This window comes from Toxorhynchites rutilus, chromosome 2 (assembly GCF_029784135.1).
Source record: "Toxorhynchites rutilus septentrionalis strain SRP chromosome 2, ASM2978413v1, whole genome shotgun sequence".
In the NCBI taxonomy this organism is placed as follows: Eukaryota; Metazoa; Arthropoda; class Insecta; order Diptera; family Culicidae; genus Toxorhynchites; species Toxorhynchites rutilus.
The window spans coordinates 66,630,105-66,649,447 of NC_073745.1; the positions used below are offsets into that span (position 1 = coordinate 66,630,105).

The following is a 19,343-nucleotide window of genomic DNA, read 5'->3' on the forward strand; positions in this document are numbered from 1 at the left end:
AGCGAGAGAGGGAGAACAAGAGAGAGAGAAAGAGAGAGGGAGAACAAGAGAGAGAGAAAGAGAGAGGGAGAACAAGAGAGAGAGAAAGAGAAAGAGAGAGAAACAGAGATAGAGAGAGAAAGAGATAGAGAGAAAGAGAGAGAGAAAAAGAGAGAGAGAAAGAGAGATAGAGAGAGATAGAGATAGGGAGAAAGAGAGAGATAGAAATAAGAATTATTCCTCTCGGGAGCTATAAACTTCTAAATTTATAAAAAATACTTTTTTTAGACAAAGGGCCTGGCCGGGTAAGGAAGTAAAAAGTGCCCCCAAACCAAATCACTAGCCGTATGGCAAATATTGTAAAGGATATTAAATAAGAAATTTTGGCGGTTTATTTGAACCCCTATCTGGTTTGACGTAGGATCTATAGTGAAAAACGTACTTTTCGTTAATTTCACGCCATCCTCAAAAGATCCGAGATAAAAATTTGAAAAAAATACTGAATGTGCATCTTACTACGATGTATCAAAAAAAATTATCAAAAAAAAATTTCATCAAAAATTTTAGTACTAAAAAAAATAATGAAATCTTGAAAAATTTTTTTTTGGGATTTAGAGATTCAGTACTACTCTAATTCATATTTTAATGTGTTTCTACGGCTTTTCTAGATATGTGTGATTTTTTTCAGATTTTTTTCAGTGTTGCGCGGTATCAAAAAATTTTTTTTTTATGTTTCCAAAGAGTGGTTAGGTAAGGGAGTAAAAAGTGCCCCCAAACCAAATCACTAGCTGTATGGCAAATATTGTAAAGGATGTTAAATAAGAAATTTTGGTGGTTTATTTGAACCCCTATGTGGTTTGACGTAGGATCTATAGTGAAAAACGTACTTTTTCGTTTATTTCACGCCATCCTCAATAGATCTGAGATAAAAATTTGAAAAAAATACTGAATGTACATCCTACCATGGTGTATCAAGAAAAATTATCAAAAAAAATTTCATCAAAAATTTTTGTACTAAAAAAATATTAAAATTTTGAAAATTTTTTTTTTGGATTTAGAGATTCAGTACTACTCTAATTCATATTCAAATGTACTCTTACGGCTTTTCTAGATTTATAAATATCTTCAAACTGTTTTTTTTTTCAAATATCTAATACTAAAAATAAAATGAAAAAAAATACACAGTACAAAAAAATGTTATAGATTTTCTGGCATTTCGAAATTTTGAAAAAAAAAATATAACTTTGAGACCCACTCCTGCTCAAATTTTTATTTAAATGCGTTCGTATGTGTCTTTTTTCTACATGTGGCGTAATTTTTCCTGAATTTTTAAGAGCATTGTGTGACACAAAATAATTTTCTTCATCGTCTGCATTATTATTTTTATTTTTTTGAAATCGATTATTTTATTGTATTCGTGGTTTTCAATTGAAAGATTAAAATAAAAAAACAAATCGAATTTGTGGTCTCAAAGTTATATTTTTTTTCAAAATTTCGAAATGCCAGAAAATCTATAACATTTTTTTGTACTGTGTATTTTTCTTTTTTATTATTTTATTTTTATTATTAGATATTTAAAAAAAAACAGCTTGACGATATTTATCAATCTAGAAAAGCCGTAAGAGCACATTTAAATATGAATTAGAGTAGTATTGAATCTCTAAATCCCAAAAAAAAATTTTCAAATTTTCATAATTTTTTTTTAATACTAAAATTTTTGATGAATTATTTTTTTGATAATTTTTCTTGATACACCGTGGTAAGATGCACATTCAGTATTTTTTTCAAATTTTTATCTCGGATCTATTGAGGATGGCGTGAAATGCACGAAAAAGTACGTTTGTCACTATAGATCCTACGTCAAACCACATAGGGGTTCAAATAAACCGCCAAAATTTCTTATTTAATATCCTTTACAATATTTGCCATACAGCTAGTGATTTGGTTTGGGGGCACTTTTTACTCCCTTACCTAACCACTCTTTGGAAACATAAAAAAAAATTTTTTGATACCGCGCAACACTGAAAAAAATCTGAAAAAAATCACACATATCTAGAAAAGCCGTAGAAACACATTAAAATATGAATTAGAGTAGTACTGAATCTCTAAATCCCAAAAAAAAAATTTTCAAGATTTCATTATTTTTTTTAGTACTAAAATTTTTGATGAAATTTTTTTTTGATAATTTTTTTTGATACATCGTAGTAAGATGCACATTCAGTATTTTTTTCAAATTTTTATCTCGGATCTTTTGAGGATGGCGTGAAATTAACGAAAAGTACGTTTTTCACTATAGATCCTACGTCAAACCACATAGGGGTTCAAATAAACCACCAAAATTTCTTATTTAATATCCTTTACTATATTTGCCATACAGCTAGTGATTTGGTTTGGGGGCACTTTTTACTCCCTTACCCGGCCAGGCCCTTTATTTATATTTAAAATAAAAATCAGTTTTCAATTTTATATTTTTTAATCTAAATTTAAATAATTTTATATATTTCCTTCTTTGATCAAAATTCTACAGGTCTCTTAGTTTTTGAGTTAGAAATTTTTCAAAAAGTAGACTAATTTGTTTTGGAGATTTAAAGTATGCAAATTAGCTTGGATGTCTTTACACCCACAACGTTCAATAACAATCTAAGTAGGTACTGTCAATGGTCAGTCGAGTTGGCATGATATATGTCAATGTACGCATTGCAGCGAGTATTCATCGTGAACGCTATCGCAGTGGTCTTTTTCTCAGTTGACATACACCCGGACGCAAGCGATTACATTTTATTGCACTAGCACCGTTATCCCGTTTTATTGAACCACTTCAATCTACCTTCATCGGGGGTCTCCGTATCCACATTGGTTGCGCGTTCGCTAATTAAGCGATTGATCGTGAGTTCAAAACACAGGGCCCTCATTGACTATCTTTGTGTTGTTACAGAACAAATACGTCCACGCAACAATCATCAGCGATGGAGATCGATCCACGGTCGAAATAAGATCGATTCATTCATACAACTGCTCTGCTCTGCAAGACACATCGGGCTGCTGTTCTATAAATAATTCAACAATGATCAATCAATTGTCTCCGCTGTCCGGTCTAACTGGATAATGGAATAACAGAAGGAAAACTCTTACACCTAAATGGCTACTGTGTAAATGTGTACCATATGTAATGGTATAGAAGGGAATACTCTAACGCCGAAAAATGGCAACTGTGTAATGTGATAATTATAGATATGATAACCATGTGACATGTACACGATTAAAATTCGACTCTGTTACAGCTAAAATGCTAATGAGCCTGAAATAAACAAATTAGATAAACAAATTATTTAAAAAGAATGATGAGTGCGTATGAATCAAAAATACAAAAGCACTCTCCACCAAACAACATGAAAATCGTAGCGGGTCAAACAAAATTGCAGCACTGTGTGTGTTGGATTGATAGCAGAGCGTAGGCTTTGGTTGAATGGTGTACGCTTCTCCGGTGGAAACGCGTCTCTGAACGCTTAAACTTGCCTGCCCACAGCAGATACTCTTTTGGAGTAATAGTTGTGACAGGAGCGAAGCATTATAGAGCCTTTAAACATTCTCAGCTTATTCGCATCTCAAAAAAAAAATCCAATTTGGAAAATTTGAAAAAAAAACTAATTTGGAAAACTCAAACTTAACTCTCGGACTTGAAAAGGGCCATTTAAGAAATTGCTTCACGGTTAGAAAATGACTGATCGATTCGATTTATTGATTTACATAGGTTTTCAACTACACAGTTCTTTCACCTCTATCCTTGAAAAAAAAAGCCAATCAATCCATGGTGGATCCTGGGATTGAACCTACAATCGTTCGCTTGATAAACAGACACGCTACCAATCAGGGTACGATTACCCCCCACTAATCGCTTCGCTGCGAGGTAGCTGTTCTCATAGATATTGGCTGACAGGAGAATAACACAGGGGTTGGGCTTGCGATGCAATGTTTTGCTTTGATTTTTCTCTTCCATTCTTTCTCCTCGTATCGCGCAAAATTGTGTTGTATGTGATATCAGCATTAGGAAAGACTGTTGTCTGCTCACTAACTTGTGCAAGACTGTGATTTGAAATCGCCAATGGATTTTTCAATAACGAATAACTTGAAAATGGACGAAGCATAAATATTTCTACTCTCTTCATAGTCCGCACACAGCAATTCTCCGTCAAATCAGCCGAAAAACAGTTTTTTGACGCGATCCTCTCCGATTTTTTGAAATGTATTTTGTAATTATGGTATGTACACACTTTCAAAAAAAAGGAGAAGACCAGGTCAGCAACCGGCTGTCCTTTGTTATAGAACAAACGCTGCATTTCCATTTGATTCGCAGTAGTGTGTAAATACTATACCTCGCCGATGTATATGTTGCTCGTTGTTGACGTCAAATAATTCCGGTTTTCGTCAAATCAAACACAGACTAGAGAATTGTAATGTATAGCACTTCATATCATAGAGAAATGCCGATTCGATTGGTATGCAAATTACTAAAATTTGTTCCCAGCAAAATATTTATTAACATTAACATTATTTCATAAAAACTTGTGCCGTTTTCTCATTTGGCGTCCTTACTGAAAGACGTAATCCCACGTCAAAAAACGTAGGAAACGGATAGTAAAGTGTTGTGAAGTTTCCTAGTATACGTTCGTCCAAACTTCATAAATTAATCGGAAAAGTTATTGAAATTTTGGCAGACTTTGATCAGATGATTTTCAACATTCAAAAGTTTGCCAATCCGGCACGATGAATTAACGTTACTATCAGTTTCACCAAAATCTTGGAATTAAATCAAACGATGATGAAAGAGTTTGATGTGAATTCATTGAGGAAACTGAATTTCTATACAGTTGAATTATATGAATGCTCAAAAATTAATTTTGGATGATTCATTTTTCTCAGTCGCTTTTATAAAACTGAATTTCAAATCTCTCGCGAAAAAGGGGGCGTATAGATAGGTTATCAATACAACCTGCAGGATGGAAAATAATAATTAGATTCATACTACCGAATTCTTTGATTTTTGCATGTTTTTTTTTTCCCAAATATATATTTTTATCAAGGCTCATATGGCGTTAGCCTGACGGGGCCGGAGTTCAATATTTTGACAGTTTTTCTTATTATCTATGTAAGTAATATGTAACCGATTACTCGCGGTCGACTCGAGGTTAGTATTACAAGTGTTTTCGTAATTGGGATGTTGTTGTCTCCAATGCCCTGTACGTGTGCCCGACACGGGATACTTCCTATTGGGATGCAGCTGACCATTAATCAGCAACGCCCCCCTAGTCTGTACCCCATATCTAGCGTGGTGCGTCTTCTCGACTCGAGGAATCCAGGATAGAATGCCGGCGCAATCATCAGCTCGTGTAAAGTTGTCATGAGCGGTACAACCTTTGGCTCTTGTTGAATCATCAGTGGATAAACAGACACTTCGCTTGATAAACAGCATGTTTTTGCATGTTATTAATACACATAACATGTGTTTAAATTCGGTACTCAATTAACGTATTTGTTCGAAGTCATTTCATCCGAAAAATTGGCATCTGAATATCAACAATAACTTATCGTTAAATTATACATGAAAAATGAAAAAAAGCAAGCGTTTTCTGTGTTTAGATTAAATTTAAAAAAAAATCAGAAATATTTTTTTTAAATTATATTAGGTTAGGGAAAAACAAATCCATTTGCGTGAAATTCAAAAAATAATTGAATATACTTCGGATTGTCCGATTTGGGTCGAATATGCAACGTTTTATTGTTAAATATGTTGCCATTCTGAAGGTAGCTTCGTAATGCCTCTCTCATAGGAGTATTGGCCCTAATTGGCGAAAAACAGTAGCAATTAAATTTTACAATCTCTTGATCTCTAATTCTTATCACTTAGAATGTTTTGAATTGCGAGAAAAAGATAGTAACCGCTTGGTGCCAGGTCCGAACTATATGGTGGAAACAATAAAACATCCCAATCAAACTCCTAAAGTTTCTCACAAGTCACTATAGACATATGCGGCCTTGCGTTGTTCTGATGGAACACAACACTTCTTCAGTTGGTCAATTCTTGGCGTTCCTGGGCAACCGCTAGCTTCGATCGGTCCAGTTGTTAACAGTAGAGATCTAAATTTAGTGTATTGTATAAAAAAATTAAATAAACTTAAATTATTCAAAAATTTAAAAAAAAAACACGCATGTATTTAGCTGTTACAATATCGACACCATAAACACCATTCACAATTTCAGAGGTCTGGCTTACATTTTCGCCTCTATCAAAGAAAACAATGTAAAATGTACCGAATTTTCTCTGTGTTGACTTCCATTGTTAACACCCTTTAACTCACAACTGAATGGAACAAACAAAATACAACAAAAAACTTTTTTTAGTGTGAAATGTAACAACTTTACAACGATCATAAACTTGAAATTGTTTGATCGATATTACCAAAAATATCGATTACTACAGCTAGCTATCTAGAAAATGATGGATTTCTTTTTCCTAAAAAAAGAATATTTTAAAAATATTTTTCATTAAGAAAATGTTTCCCAGACAGGTTTTGTCTACAACCAAGGTTTTTGAGATAAAAATTTGCGATTGCATTTGGTATAAAAATATGTACCCCCTTTTTTACAAATCACTATTCATACAGTATAATGTTTCTCGGCATGTAAAATACGTAGTGTCTTGTTCTGAGCTCATGTGCAAAGTTTCATCAAAATTACACATTTTTGAGTTTGATCATTTGTCGAGAAAATGGTCGTTTGTAATTAATTTTTATTGCATCTTTTGTAATACTTTTTTCTTCTTCTTGAATACCCCCAAGAAGGAAACAATTTGCACAATTCCCGAAAATAAAAAAAAATCGATCTCATTGTAAATCTAATTCCGTTAACAACTAAAGGCAACAGAAAAACGAAACATGAAAAACCTCTAAAGTTGAATTTTTCAACGTAAACAAAATCGCTCCGCACCATACGCAACCAATCGTAAACAACTTTAAACAAACTTTAATATGCTAGACCGTGGTGTTTCCCCGAAATCATCTATCGGTTCCAGTTCGACAGGAGGGTTCCAGCTCAAATGCGAACATATATTACCAATGGGAAAATCTCCATACTGGAGCGAAAGTATGCGCTGTCCGTAGCGGAGCGATCATAATTTACGACCACAAAAACCAAACCAACGAAAACCTCTCGACTCGAAATGCCCTGGAAACGCGACTGGGGTCGCCAGCAGAGGAGAACTCTCTCTCTCTCTCTTCGAAGCGAACCCACAAACCCAATAAAAGCTACACAAATAAATAAATATTTGGTGCTAGATCCGGCGGCGGCGCCCCCTACCCCCCTTCGCCCGCCATGTGTTGACTCTGGTGCCGTTGTTGCGCTTCGCAGTCTACAACATTAGCCAGGGTGTGAAGAAGAGACGTCGCCAAAGGCTGACAAAAAATCGAAGAAAAAAAACCCTTCGAAACAAGCGGGGCCAAGGGAATGTATTGAACAATTGTAGATTAAACAAAAAATTTACGATTCTGTAGTTTATGCTTTTTTACTGTGAAATTTTCCCGGAGTTCCACAGTAGAATTGGTTCGTTTGTTTAAGCGCTTGACATTTGTTGTTTACGGTTTACTGTGGCGCACTGATTTTACTATCGAGATATGCGACATCCAAAACTTCTCCCGAAGAGAAAACTTTATGTCAGCGTTTAAATCAATGTTCGAAATTTAAGTTTTTTTTTGGGGTGACTTGCTCCGAGACCATCCATAAACAAATGTGAGCGTAATCAAAAATGCATTCGTTGTGACATCTGCATATGACCTGAAATGTAAACAGAGAGTCTTTGAACCTTAAGTAAACAGAAGTAAATCATCCTTGGACACAAAATGTAATATTTAGTAAATAAAACGGAATCGCGCGTAAGTTTTACAAGTTTATTTTTAACGAGTATGAACGAAAATCTCATTATCATAAAGGTTTTCGGTTGCTGAATGATTTATATTTATGACTTATAGAATATTATGACTAAAATGCTTTCATACCAACTCGTCTTAGGAGTTGGCAGCACCATCTGCACGTCGTGGGTGTAAAGACATTGGTCATTTGAGCAACTTTGCATACTCGAAATCTCTAGAAAAATAGACTACTTTTTGGAAAGGGCCACAAAAATTTCTAATTAAAATACATAATATTAAAAAAAATTGTTAAAGAATAAAATTTCATAAAAAATAACATTTTTTCTTAAATTTCACTGAAAAATTAAACTTGCATGGTAGACTTGTTGGTATGGGCTATTCATATAATTTTCGCTCAAATTTTAAAAAAATAAGTTCTTCTGATCGTTTTCCTCAGTTTTAATTTTTCAAAATATTTTTTTTAATGTAATTTTTTGTTGAAAATTTGTTTACTATTTTTTTAATGAACCTATATTTCATAGTCTCGTCTTAGGAGTTGACAGCACCATCTGCACGTCGTGGGTGTAAAGACATTGGTAATTTGAGCAACTTTGCATACTCGAAATCTCTAGAAAAATAGACTACTTTCTGGAAAGGGCCACAAAAATTTCTAATTAAAATACATAATATTAAAAAAAAATTGTTAAAGAATAAAATTTCATAAAAAATAACTTTTTTTCTTAAATTTCACTGAAAAATTAAACTTGTATGGTAGACTTGTTGGTATGGGCTATTCATATATTTTTCGCTCAAATTTTAAAAAATAAGTTCTTGTGATAGTTTTCCTCAGTTTTAATTTTTCAAAATATTTTTTTTATGTAATTTTTTGTTGAAGATTTGTTTACTATTTTTTTAATGAACCTATATTTCATAGTCTGACCAAAACTCTGTGATTCTTATAGTTTCTAAGTTGGATTTTTTTGAAATTTTGAGCTTTTTACAAATACACGAATAGAATAAAATCATGGATTTTAGGAGAATAAAAAATTAGAAATAAAAAAAATATATCTATTTATTATTTATTAGACATTTTTGTACCGCGCATAATGCATGAAATTTTATGAAAAAAATCACACGAAGATAAAAAAACATATGAACACATTTGTTAGAACCGCGCTGAAATATCTAGTAGACTGAGATTTGTTTCACGAATTCCGTTGTTCACCAATTCTAGGCAGGCGTTATGAAAAACGTCAGTATTGAAGTGATTTTCTCTCTGTAGAATACACGAGTAGCTTCCAGAGCTTTTCCAATTTTACGGGGTGCGAAGATTTGATTGAACTGAAGGCGACAGACATATAGGCAAAGGCTATTTAAGCTCGTGTCGGAGAAGATAAAATAGTGTCGGAGAAGATAAAACTAAAAATCTTTGAGCGCATTAGAGAAAATCCGCTACAGAGAAGTTTTACTCGGCCATTGCAGTTCGAACATTTCTCAAAGATTTTTAAATCTTGTTCGGAAGGTCGCAAGATGTCAACTGCGGCTTCTGTGGACGATAGAGTCACACCATGTGGAATATGTCAGGAGGCGCCCTCTATCGAGCGTGCGATGATGGCGTGTGATGATTGTGGAATCTGGTTCCACTATTCCTGTGTAGAGGAGGATGAATCAACAGAACATCATACATGGTTCTGTCACAAATGCCTCAAGAAGCGATTCCGAAGCCGTAGGGGAAGCAACATCGTGTCATCAGGGCAGAAAAAGAGCAGAGATCTGGAACTCAGGCGTTTGCAAGAGGAACTTGCCTTGCAACAGGAGTACATGCGGAAAAAATACAAAATAATGGCTTCGTATCTCGGCGAAGAAAGCGACGACGACGACGATGGTAGAGAGAGCGCTCGGAGCTTGAATGTGAGTAGTGTTAATAGGACCAAAGCGTGGATCGACAAGCATTCAGGAGCGGAGGAAAAACCTGTTCCTTCCAAGGCTCATAGGCTTGACCCAATCCCGACCGCTAGGGAAAGTAACAATGAAAGATTCGAGGAGAACCAACCGTTAACGTCATTTGGTCGTCCGAAGTCATGTATTCCGTCACGTAATCAACCCGTGCCATCAGTGAAGGGAGAACCGCATGTAACACCGTCATTACCTGAACATCCGTCACCGATCGATGAGTTACCGATATCTGACGGGCTGGGGAGTGGAAAGTTGAATAACGTAGCACTACCAGCACCATCGAAACATCATCCTGAAGAATCAAGAAGAAGCAATCAGAATCCAGTCCCGAGCAGTTACCCTCAAACAAGTTTTCCGTTGACAAATGGACAGCCATCGATTCCTCAGTCCGATCCTATGGAACCCAGAATGTCGGGGCCTAATCCGGTTCAAATAATGGCTAGACAAGTGTGGCTAAAGAAACTTTCTGCGTTTTCAGGAGCGCCTGATGAATGGCCGATTTTCATCAGTTCATACGAGAATTCAAATTCAGCGTGTGGATTCTCTGATGTGGAAAATTTGATAAGGTTGCAGGAAAGTCTGAAGGGTACGGCCCTCGAGACTGTTCGGAGTAGACTGGTGCTGCCCGCAAACGTTCCGAAGGTGATGGAAACATTACGAAGAGTTTTCGGGAAACCAGAAATTTTGATCCGTTCGTTAATTTCGAAAGTACGGGGTATAGATCCACCAAAACCAGAACGTGTTGATACTGTCATCAGGTTTGGTATGGCAGTACAACAATTGTGTGACCATCTGGAGGCTGCCAATCAACAAGAACATCTCTGCAATCCCGTTTTACTCCAAGAAATGGTAGATAAACTTCCTGCTAGTTTCAAGCTGGAGTGGGTACGTTTTAAGAGAGCCTTCTGTCCAGTGACAATGCGGACTTTTTGAAATTTCATGGAGCAATTGGTTGAAGATGCAAGCGAGGTTACATTCTTAAATCCAATGGATACGACCAAATTTGAGAGAAAGACAACAAAGAAGAAGGGATTTGTGCACACTCATAATGGCACGGAGATGGTACCAGGAGGCAATTCCAAACCAGGTTCTTCGGTTGTGAAGGATGACAAGCCATGTGCGATATGCTCCAAGCCGGGGCATCGAGCGCGCAACTGTGAGGAGTTTAAAAAGCTGTCTCTCCCGCAACGTCTTCGACTGGTGGAAACCCGGAAGTTTTGTGCCTTGTGTCTTTACAATCACGGTAACACGCGATGCCGGAACAAGTTCCAGTGCAATGTAGCAGGTTGTAACGGCAAACATCATTACCTGTTGCATCGATCTGATATCGGGGAGGAATCGAGCTGCATGGTGCACCATAAGATATCGACGTCTTTCGTTACATTTCGCGTCATACCGGTCTCACTGATTAACGGGAACAAGCGTGTCGACACGTACGCTTTTCTCGATGAGGGTTCATCCAAAACGTTATTGGAAAAAGACGTGGCAATGAAGCTAGGACTTAAAGGAACCGTTAGGCCTCTAGATTTGAAGTGGACATCGGGGGTGACTCGAACCGAGAAGACATCGATGCGGGTTAATTTGACCGTAGCTGGAAAAGGGTTGTCTGAACAGTATCCATTAAAAGACGTGCACACCATCGGACATTTGAATTTGCCAAGACAGAGCACGAGTTTCGGAGAGGTGATTCGTAAGTTCCAACATCTGCAAGATTTGTTCGTTGCTGATTTCAAAAATGCTGAACCGACAATATTGATCGGGTTGGACAATATGGATCTAATAGCACCTATCGAATCAAGAATTGGCAAAGCAGGTGAACCAGTTGGATTGCATTGCAAGCTGGGGTGGACGATTTCCGGGCCAGGATGCAATGCGACAAGAGACGACTATTGCGGAATACATCAGTGTGACGAAGTAATGGATCAAGTGTTGAAAAACTATTTCACAATGGAAGAAGCCGGGATTAATTGTCCATATCGTGTTGAATCTGATGAGGACCGAAGGGCTCGAAGCATGTTGGAGACAACTACCGTTAGAATAGGAGCTGGGTTTGAAACAGGTATGCTGTGGAAACTAGACGATATAAATCTTCCTGACAGCTACCATATGGCGTATCGACGGCTTCAGGGCTTGGAGAAGCGATTCAAGAGAGAAACGGACTTGCGAGAGAAAGTGTGGCATGCAATTGAGGACTTCATCGAGAAGGGGTACGCTCACAAAGCAACATCAGAAGAGATCTCCAGAATAGAGCCTGGCAAAGCGTGGTATTTACCATTGAATGTGGTAACCAACACCAAGAAACCGGGAAAGATTCGACTGACGTTGGACGCAGCAGCGAAGGCAGGTGGAATATCCCTCAATGACATGCTGCTCAAGGGCCCGGACATGTTGGTTTCATTGTTAGAAATTCTGAACTGCTTTCGAGGTCGACGAATAGGATTTAGAGGAGACATTAGAGAAATGTTCTTGCAGATCAAGATGCGGGAGCCAGATAAGCGATTCCAAAAATTTCTATTTCGGCTGGACTCATCCTGTACTCCTGATATCTATGTGATGGATGTAGTCATATTTGGAGCCAAATGCTCGCCATGTAACGCTCATTTCACAAAAGATGCCAACGCTCGCGAACATGCTGATCAATTTCCGGATGCTGCAAATGCAATCATCAATCGGCACTATGTCGATGATTATTTTGACAGTGCAGATACTGAAGAGGAGGCAATTCAACGAGCAGTGGATGTGCGTTATGTTCACTCATTGGGAGGATTCGAAATCCGCAATTGGGTGAGCAATTCACCTAAAGTACTTGCAGCATTGGGAGAACACGGAAAGTCAACGAAAACGCTCAGCTATGACAAAACATTAGAATCCGAACGTGTATTGGGTTTGCTGTGGAAACCAGAAGAAGATGTGTTCACCTTCACTATGGGACTAAATGACAAACTACTGCCGTATCTCACCAACAGTATCCGACCAACGAAGCGAATTATCCTGCAGTGTGTCATGAGTTTTTTTGACCCAATAGGATTTCTCTCACCGCTGTTGATTCACGGAAGAATAATAATCCAGGAGACTTGGAGAAGTAGAACCGAATGGGATCAGTCTGTGACGGACGAACTCTTCGGGCGTTGGCTAGGTTGGACGAAGCTACTATCAGACATCGAGAAAGTTAGGATTCCGCGTTGTTTCTTCGGTGACGAATCGATTAACGATATACGAGCAATTCAATTGCATATATTCTCGGATGCAGGCGAAGACGCTTATGGTTGTGTAGCTTATCTACGATATCTTGTGAGGGACGAAATTCGATGTGCGCTAGTTGGATCTAAGGCTAAAGTAGCTCCACTGAAACTGACATCAACACCTCGATTGGAGCTACAAGCTGCGGTTATTGGGGCAAGACTGATGAATGTTCTCAAGACAAGTCTTCCGGTTACAATTCAAGAACAGTTTTTGTGGGTGGATTCTACGACAGTTTTATCATGGATACGCTCTGATAGTCGTAAATACAAACCGTATGTGGCACACCGAGTTGCTGAAATTCTGCACACGACAGACATCGCTGCATGGAGATACGTCCCATCAAGAATGAACATCGCAGACGATTTAACTAAGTGGGGTTCTGGAACAACTGTAGATCCGGAGTGTCGATGGTTTCTAGGTCCACCATTTTTACACGAACCCATGGAATCATGGCCGGAGCAGCCCAAAACGAAATTGTTGGTACCTGATGAACTGAAGCCGTGCTACTTGTTCCATCATATTGTCTTACCGGAAGCAATCATCGATGTGACTCGAATTTCAAAATGGAAAGTATTGTTGAGGACAATAGCGACAGTGTACCGTTTCATTTCAAATTGCAAACGAAAATGGAAGGGGCTTCCAATTGAAGCATGATGGGCGGAAGGCGATTATTCCGGCTGTACACGTGGCGATCCAGCAAGAAGAACTGTGTAAAGCGGAACATCTGCTTTGGCGAATGGCTCAGGCAGATAAATTTGCGGACGAAGTGAAGATTCTGAAGAGAAATAAGGACGTCGCATGAGATCAATGGATACGTATCGAAAAATCGAGCCCCTTGTATAAGATGTCACCCTTTTTAGACGAAGATTGCATCATACGGATGGAGGGCAGAACAGCAGCAGCGAGTTTTGCTGCAAGCAGCACTCGCTTTCCAGTAATACTCCCAAGAGACCACGTGATAACCAAGAAGATCGTGGAGGACTTCCATGTGCGATATGGACACGCTTCGAAGGAAATAGTTGTCAATGAAATTCGACAAGCGTTCTTCGTTCCGAAGCTACGATCGGTGGTTGGAAGAGTTATCATCGACTGTTTAGTTTGTAAATTACGCAGATGTAAACCTGTTATTCCCCGAATGGCACCGTTACCCATACAACGAATGCAACCATATGTTCGAGCTTTCAGCTACGTAGGATTGGATTATTGCGGACCAATCGATGTAACCGTAGGCAGACGTACTGAAAAGCGGTATGTGGCATTGTTCACTTGTTTAGTTGTAAGAGCCGTACACTGCGAAATAGCTTTCAGTCTCAGCACAGAATCGTGCATACTTGCCATCCGACGATTCATCCGACGCCGTGGATCGCCGATCGAAATATTCACGGACAATGGCACGAATTTTCAGGGAGCCAGTCGTGAACTTAAGGAACAGTTGAAACGGATTGATAGGGAGTGTGCCGACACCTTCACTGATGCCAGAACAAAGTGGAACTTTAACCCGCCTTCTGCTCCCCACATGGGTGGAGTGTGGGAGCGGATGGTAAGATCAGTCAAGGAAGCCCTGGTCTCGTTGAGTGATGGGCGTAAAATGAACGACGACATCTTGATGACGACATTGGCCGAAGCAGAACATATAATAAATTCTCGCCCGCTGACATACTCCGGAACAGAATACAACGAACTGGATACTATAACACCAAACCATTTCCTCCATGGAAACTCATCTGGACAGCATCACCCCACCGATTTCGCTGGCGGAAGAACTTAGAAGTAGTTACAAGCGAACGCAAGTACTAGCCAAGAAGTTTTGGGACCGTTGGTGCAAAGAATACTTTCCAACACTGAACCAACGTAGTAGGTGGTACGAGGATAGCCGGACACTGAAAGTAGGAGACTTAGTATTAGTGATGGATGATGGTAAAGGAGGTACAAGTATCAGGGGCATCGTAGACGAAGTATTCATCGGACAGGATGGTCGTATTCGTCAAGCCTTGGTTAGGACCACTAATGGATGCTTTCGAAGACCTGTGGCTAAACTAGCGATTCTGGAGCTAGGAGATAAACCTGCTGGCCTTACACAAGAGTAATGCGGACAGGGTTTATGGGCTGGGGAGTGTTAGAACCGCGCTGAAATATCTAGTAGACTGAGATTTGTTTCACGAATTCCGTTGTTCACCAATTAATAGTCTAGGCAGGCGTTCTGAAAAACGTCAGTATTGAAGTGATTTTCTCTCTGTAGAATACACGAGCAGCTTCCAGAGCTTTTCCAATTTTACGTGGTGCGAAGATTTGATTGAACTGAAGGCGACAGGCATATAGGCAAAGGCTATTTAAGCTCGTGTCGGAGAAGATAAAATAGTGTCGGAGAAGATAAAACTAAAAATCTTTGAGCGCATTAGAGAAAATCCGCTACAGAGAAGTTTTACTCGGCCATTGCAGTTCGAACAACATTTAAATATATGTTAGATCAGTACTGGTCTCGAAATTCTAAAAAAAAAAGACAAAGTTTGGGAATAAAAAAAAAGTTTTTGCCTTGAAAAACTATAGACGTATTTAATGCCAACTCGTCTTAGGAGTTGGTAGCACTATCTCAGATAGTAGTGAACCGTTGTGGATGTGAGGACATGGGTCATTTAAGCAACCTTGCATACTTGAAATATTCGAAAAATAATTAGACTACTTTTTGGAAAAAGACAATTTTTTTCTTAACTTTTTACAAAAATTTATAACTTAAAAACTATGATACCTACAAAGTTCTTGACAAAGGATGAAATGTAGGAAATTATTTAAATTTTTACAAAAGAATACCAAAAAATTTTTGGAAAAAAAATTCGGTGACAAAAAGTTATTTCAAAACTTTAAATTCATTTTTCTCAAAAACGTATTTTTTTAAAACTCCCAAAAATATATATATGAATAGCCCTTAAAATTTCCAACAAGTCGTCCATACATCGGAAGATAGGCACTTTTACAGGGAAAAGGTTTTTCGAACAACAACTTTTTCATGTTTTCTTTGAAAAAAATACAACTTATCCTAATTTTGTTTAAAGACAAGATAGCGATATACTGTATTCGACAAAATTTTCGATCTTGTTAAACTATAAACTTTTGTCGATGACATCAACTTTCCATCTTTTATAGTTTTTGGAATATAAGTAATTTTTGTATGAAGACTCCTGAAAAAAATAATGTTTTACTCGTAACATTCTTGTGTGTAAATTCTTACGTTTGACATGTCCTTGACATGTTTCTAAATAGAGAAAAGTTAGCAGAGCATGTAAATTGCGATAATTTATACAGAAAAATGTTAGGAATTAAACGTTAATAGTATTTTAGTATAAAAAATTTTCATGTAAATGTGCCCATCGTCCGATGTATAGAAAACTTGATGGAAATTTTAAGGTCTATTTATATCTATTTTTTCAGAATTGTAAAAGCATATGTTTTCGAGAAAAATGAATTTTAATTTACAAAATTTTATTTTTTAATGATTTTTTTTTCCCAAACATTCTTTGATAATTTTTAATGAAAACCAAAATAATTTCCTACATTCCATTCTTTGATAAAAATTTTGTAATCCTGATAGATTTTTTTGTAGGTTTTTTTTTAAATGTTTAGTTTTTTCAACTTTTTTTCGGAAAATCTTAACTTAAAAACTATAAGATCTACAAAAAGTTCGGTCGGAGAGTGAAATGTAGGAAATTACTTAGATTTTCATTAAAAAATATGAAAGAAGTTTTTGGAAAAAAAATGATTGGAAATTAAATTCATTTTTCTCGAAAACATATGCTTTTAAAATTGTAAAAAAAATATATCTTTTAAGCCCTAGCCCTTAAAATTTCCAACAAGTTTTAAACTTTCCAACAAGTTTTCCATACATCGGACGATGGGCACATTTACATGTAAAGAGTTGTTCGAACAACTACTTTTTCATTTTTTTTCTTTGGAAAAATACTTTTAATGTTTAATTCGTAACATTTTTCTGTATAAATTATCGCAATTCACATGCTCTGCTAACTTTTCTCTATTTAGAAACATGTCAAACGTAAGAATTTACACACAAGAATGTTACAAGCGTTATTTTTTTCAGGAGTCTTCATACAAAAATGACTCCAAAAACTATAAAGATAGAAAGTTGATGTCTTCGACAAAAGTTTATTGTTTAACAAGATCTAAAACTTTGTCGAATACAGTATATCGCTATCTTGACTTTGAACAAAATTAGGATAAGTTGTATTTTTTTCAAAGAAAACATGAAAAAGTTGTTGTTCGAAAAAAATTTTCCCTGTAAAAGTGCCCATCTTCCGATGTATGGACGACTTGTTGGAAATTTTAAAGGCTATTCAGATATATATTTTTGGGAATTTAAAAAAAATACGTTTTTGAGAAAAATGAATTTACATTTTGAAATAACTTTTTTGTCAGCGAAATTTTTTTACAAAAAATTTTTGGCATTCTTTTGTGAAAATTCAAATAATTTCCTACATTTCATCCTTTGACAAGAATTTTGTATGTATCATAGTTTTTAAGATTATAAATTTTTGTAAAAAATTAAAAGAAAAAATTGTCTTTTTCCAAAAAGTAGTCTAATTATTTTTCGAATATTTCAAGTATGCAAGGTTGCTAAAATGACCCATGTCTTAACATCCACAACGTTTCACTGCTATCTGAGATGGTGCTGCCAACGGCAGTTCACTGCTATAATGGTTCACTGCTATCTGAGATGGTGCTGCCAACGGCCAGTCGAGTTGGCATTAAATTCGTCTATAGTAAGATACACTTTCAATATTTTTTTTCAAATTTTTAACTTGAAACTATGGAAAATTGTGTGAAATAAACAAAAAAGTACGTTTTTCACCATGGATCCAGTGGTGAACCACTCAGGGATTAAAAAAAAAGTAGCCAAAATTTCTCAATTAGAGCCCTATGAAATATTTTCCATTTATCTGGTAATTTGATTTGGGTGTACTTTATATTTCCCTACCCATCAAGGCCCTTTAGGTAACAATAGCATTTTTCTGAAATTGAACTAGAATTTGAATACTTTGGGAATGTTTTATTCCCAACTCGACTGAAATCCATCACTTTTAACATACGATTTTCAGATACGATTCACTACCAAAGTATTCAAATCCTAGTTCAAAAAGTTTGACATAAATCGAATAAAGGGTGATTCATGGATAGACTTTATTTTATTTTCCTCAAACATACAGACGTTGTAGTTATGAGTTAAACTTTGTTCAAAATTTCGAGAACGACTCCGGAGTCTTCTTCTCCATTCGTTTATCCGTGTCTGATTTTCTGATAAATAAAATTATATTAAATCTGTGCCGCATTAAAACTGAGTCTTAAGTGCCGAAGATTTTTAACTATCCTTTGGTAATTAATACAGAAATTCCATGCCAAACCGTAATAGTGAAGCAATTTCAAATGAAATCGACAATTGACAAAACGTGAGTATTTTTGATTCGAATGGAGGTTTGTACTCTGTTTGGGTTGGAGGAAATATGAGTTTTTCACAGCATTTGGGAATTTTTTGACTCAAGTGTAACTTTTACAAATGGCGTATCGATTTTAGTAACAAAAATCTTTTATTTATATCTCAAAAGCTATGAGTAATACCGAAATAGTGTCTTAGAAAGATGTCCAAACGTGAAAAAATATACACTGAGAAAAAAAATGGTATTTGTTTTGTTTACAAAAAAAAAACCTTTCATTTGCAATATCTAATATACACATTTTTTTATATTTTAAACATTTTTACATAAAAAAAAGAAGTTATGTAGAAAATTTAAAAAATGGGTACAAGATGGTGAAACTATTTATGACAAACTTTGTGAAACATCAAGTTTTTATGAATTTTCGAAACTTCGAATTTTTAGCCACAAGTTATGAATCCTGGTGTGATTTATAATAAAAAATCTCTTTATCAATTCCCTTCTAAACGCAGCCATGCTCTAGATATTTGAAAAAAAAAAACATTTTTAATTTGCTGTCTTTTTCAATTTTATTTTTTTTCCAATATACATGTATTTTAAATTTTTTTAAATTTTTTTTTTACATAAAATAGAAATCATGTATAAAATTTAGAAAATGAGTCCACGATGGTAAAACTATTTTTGACGAACTTTGTGGAAGATCCAATTTTCATGAATCGAAACATGGAATTTGTGTATGTTAGCAATCATTTTTAAACACAAATTATGAATGCTTATGTGAACTTATGTGATCTAGTCGCATAGGAAAAAAAAACCTCAACTTATA

General features: G+C 36.3%; 2 protein-coding genes across 3 annotated transcripts in view; both read left to right on the top strand.

Moving 5' to 3' along the window:
- The window catches only part of LOC129770042 (uncharacterized), a 419,235-nt gene that overhangs the window by 182,240 nt on the left and 217,652 nt on the right, over nt 1-19,343 (top strand). The window lies entirely within an intron of this gene.
- Nucleotides 10,896-13,881, top strand: LOC129765811 (uncharacterized). The gene is made up of 2 exons (XM_055766247.1): nt 10,896-13,649; nt 13,729-13,881. The coding sequence occupies exons 1-2, from the start codon at nt 10,896-10,898 to the stop codon at nt 13,879-13,881; spliced, it is 2,907 nt and encodes a 968-aa protein (XP_055622222.1).

Coding starts and splice junctions, on each gene's coding strand:
- LOC129765811 (XM_055766247.1), top strand. CDS start 10,896: ATGGTACCAGGAGGCAATTCCAAACCAGGTTCTTCGGTTGTGAAGGAT. Junction 13,650..13,728: donor CTCGAATTTCAAAATGGAAA/GTATTGTTGAGG, acceptor TTCCAATTGAAG/CATGATGGGCGGAAGGCGAT.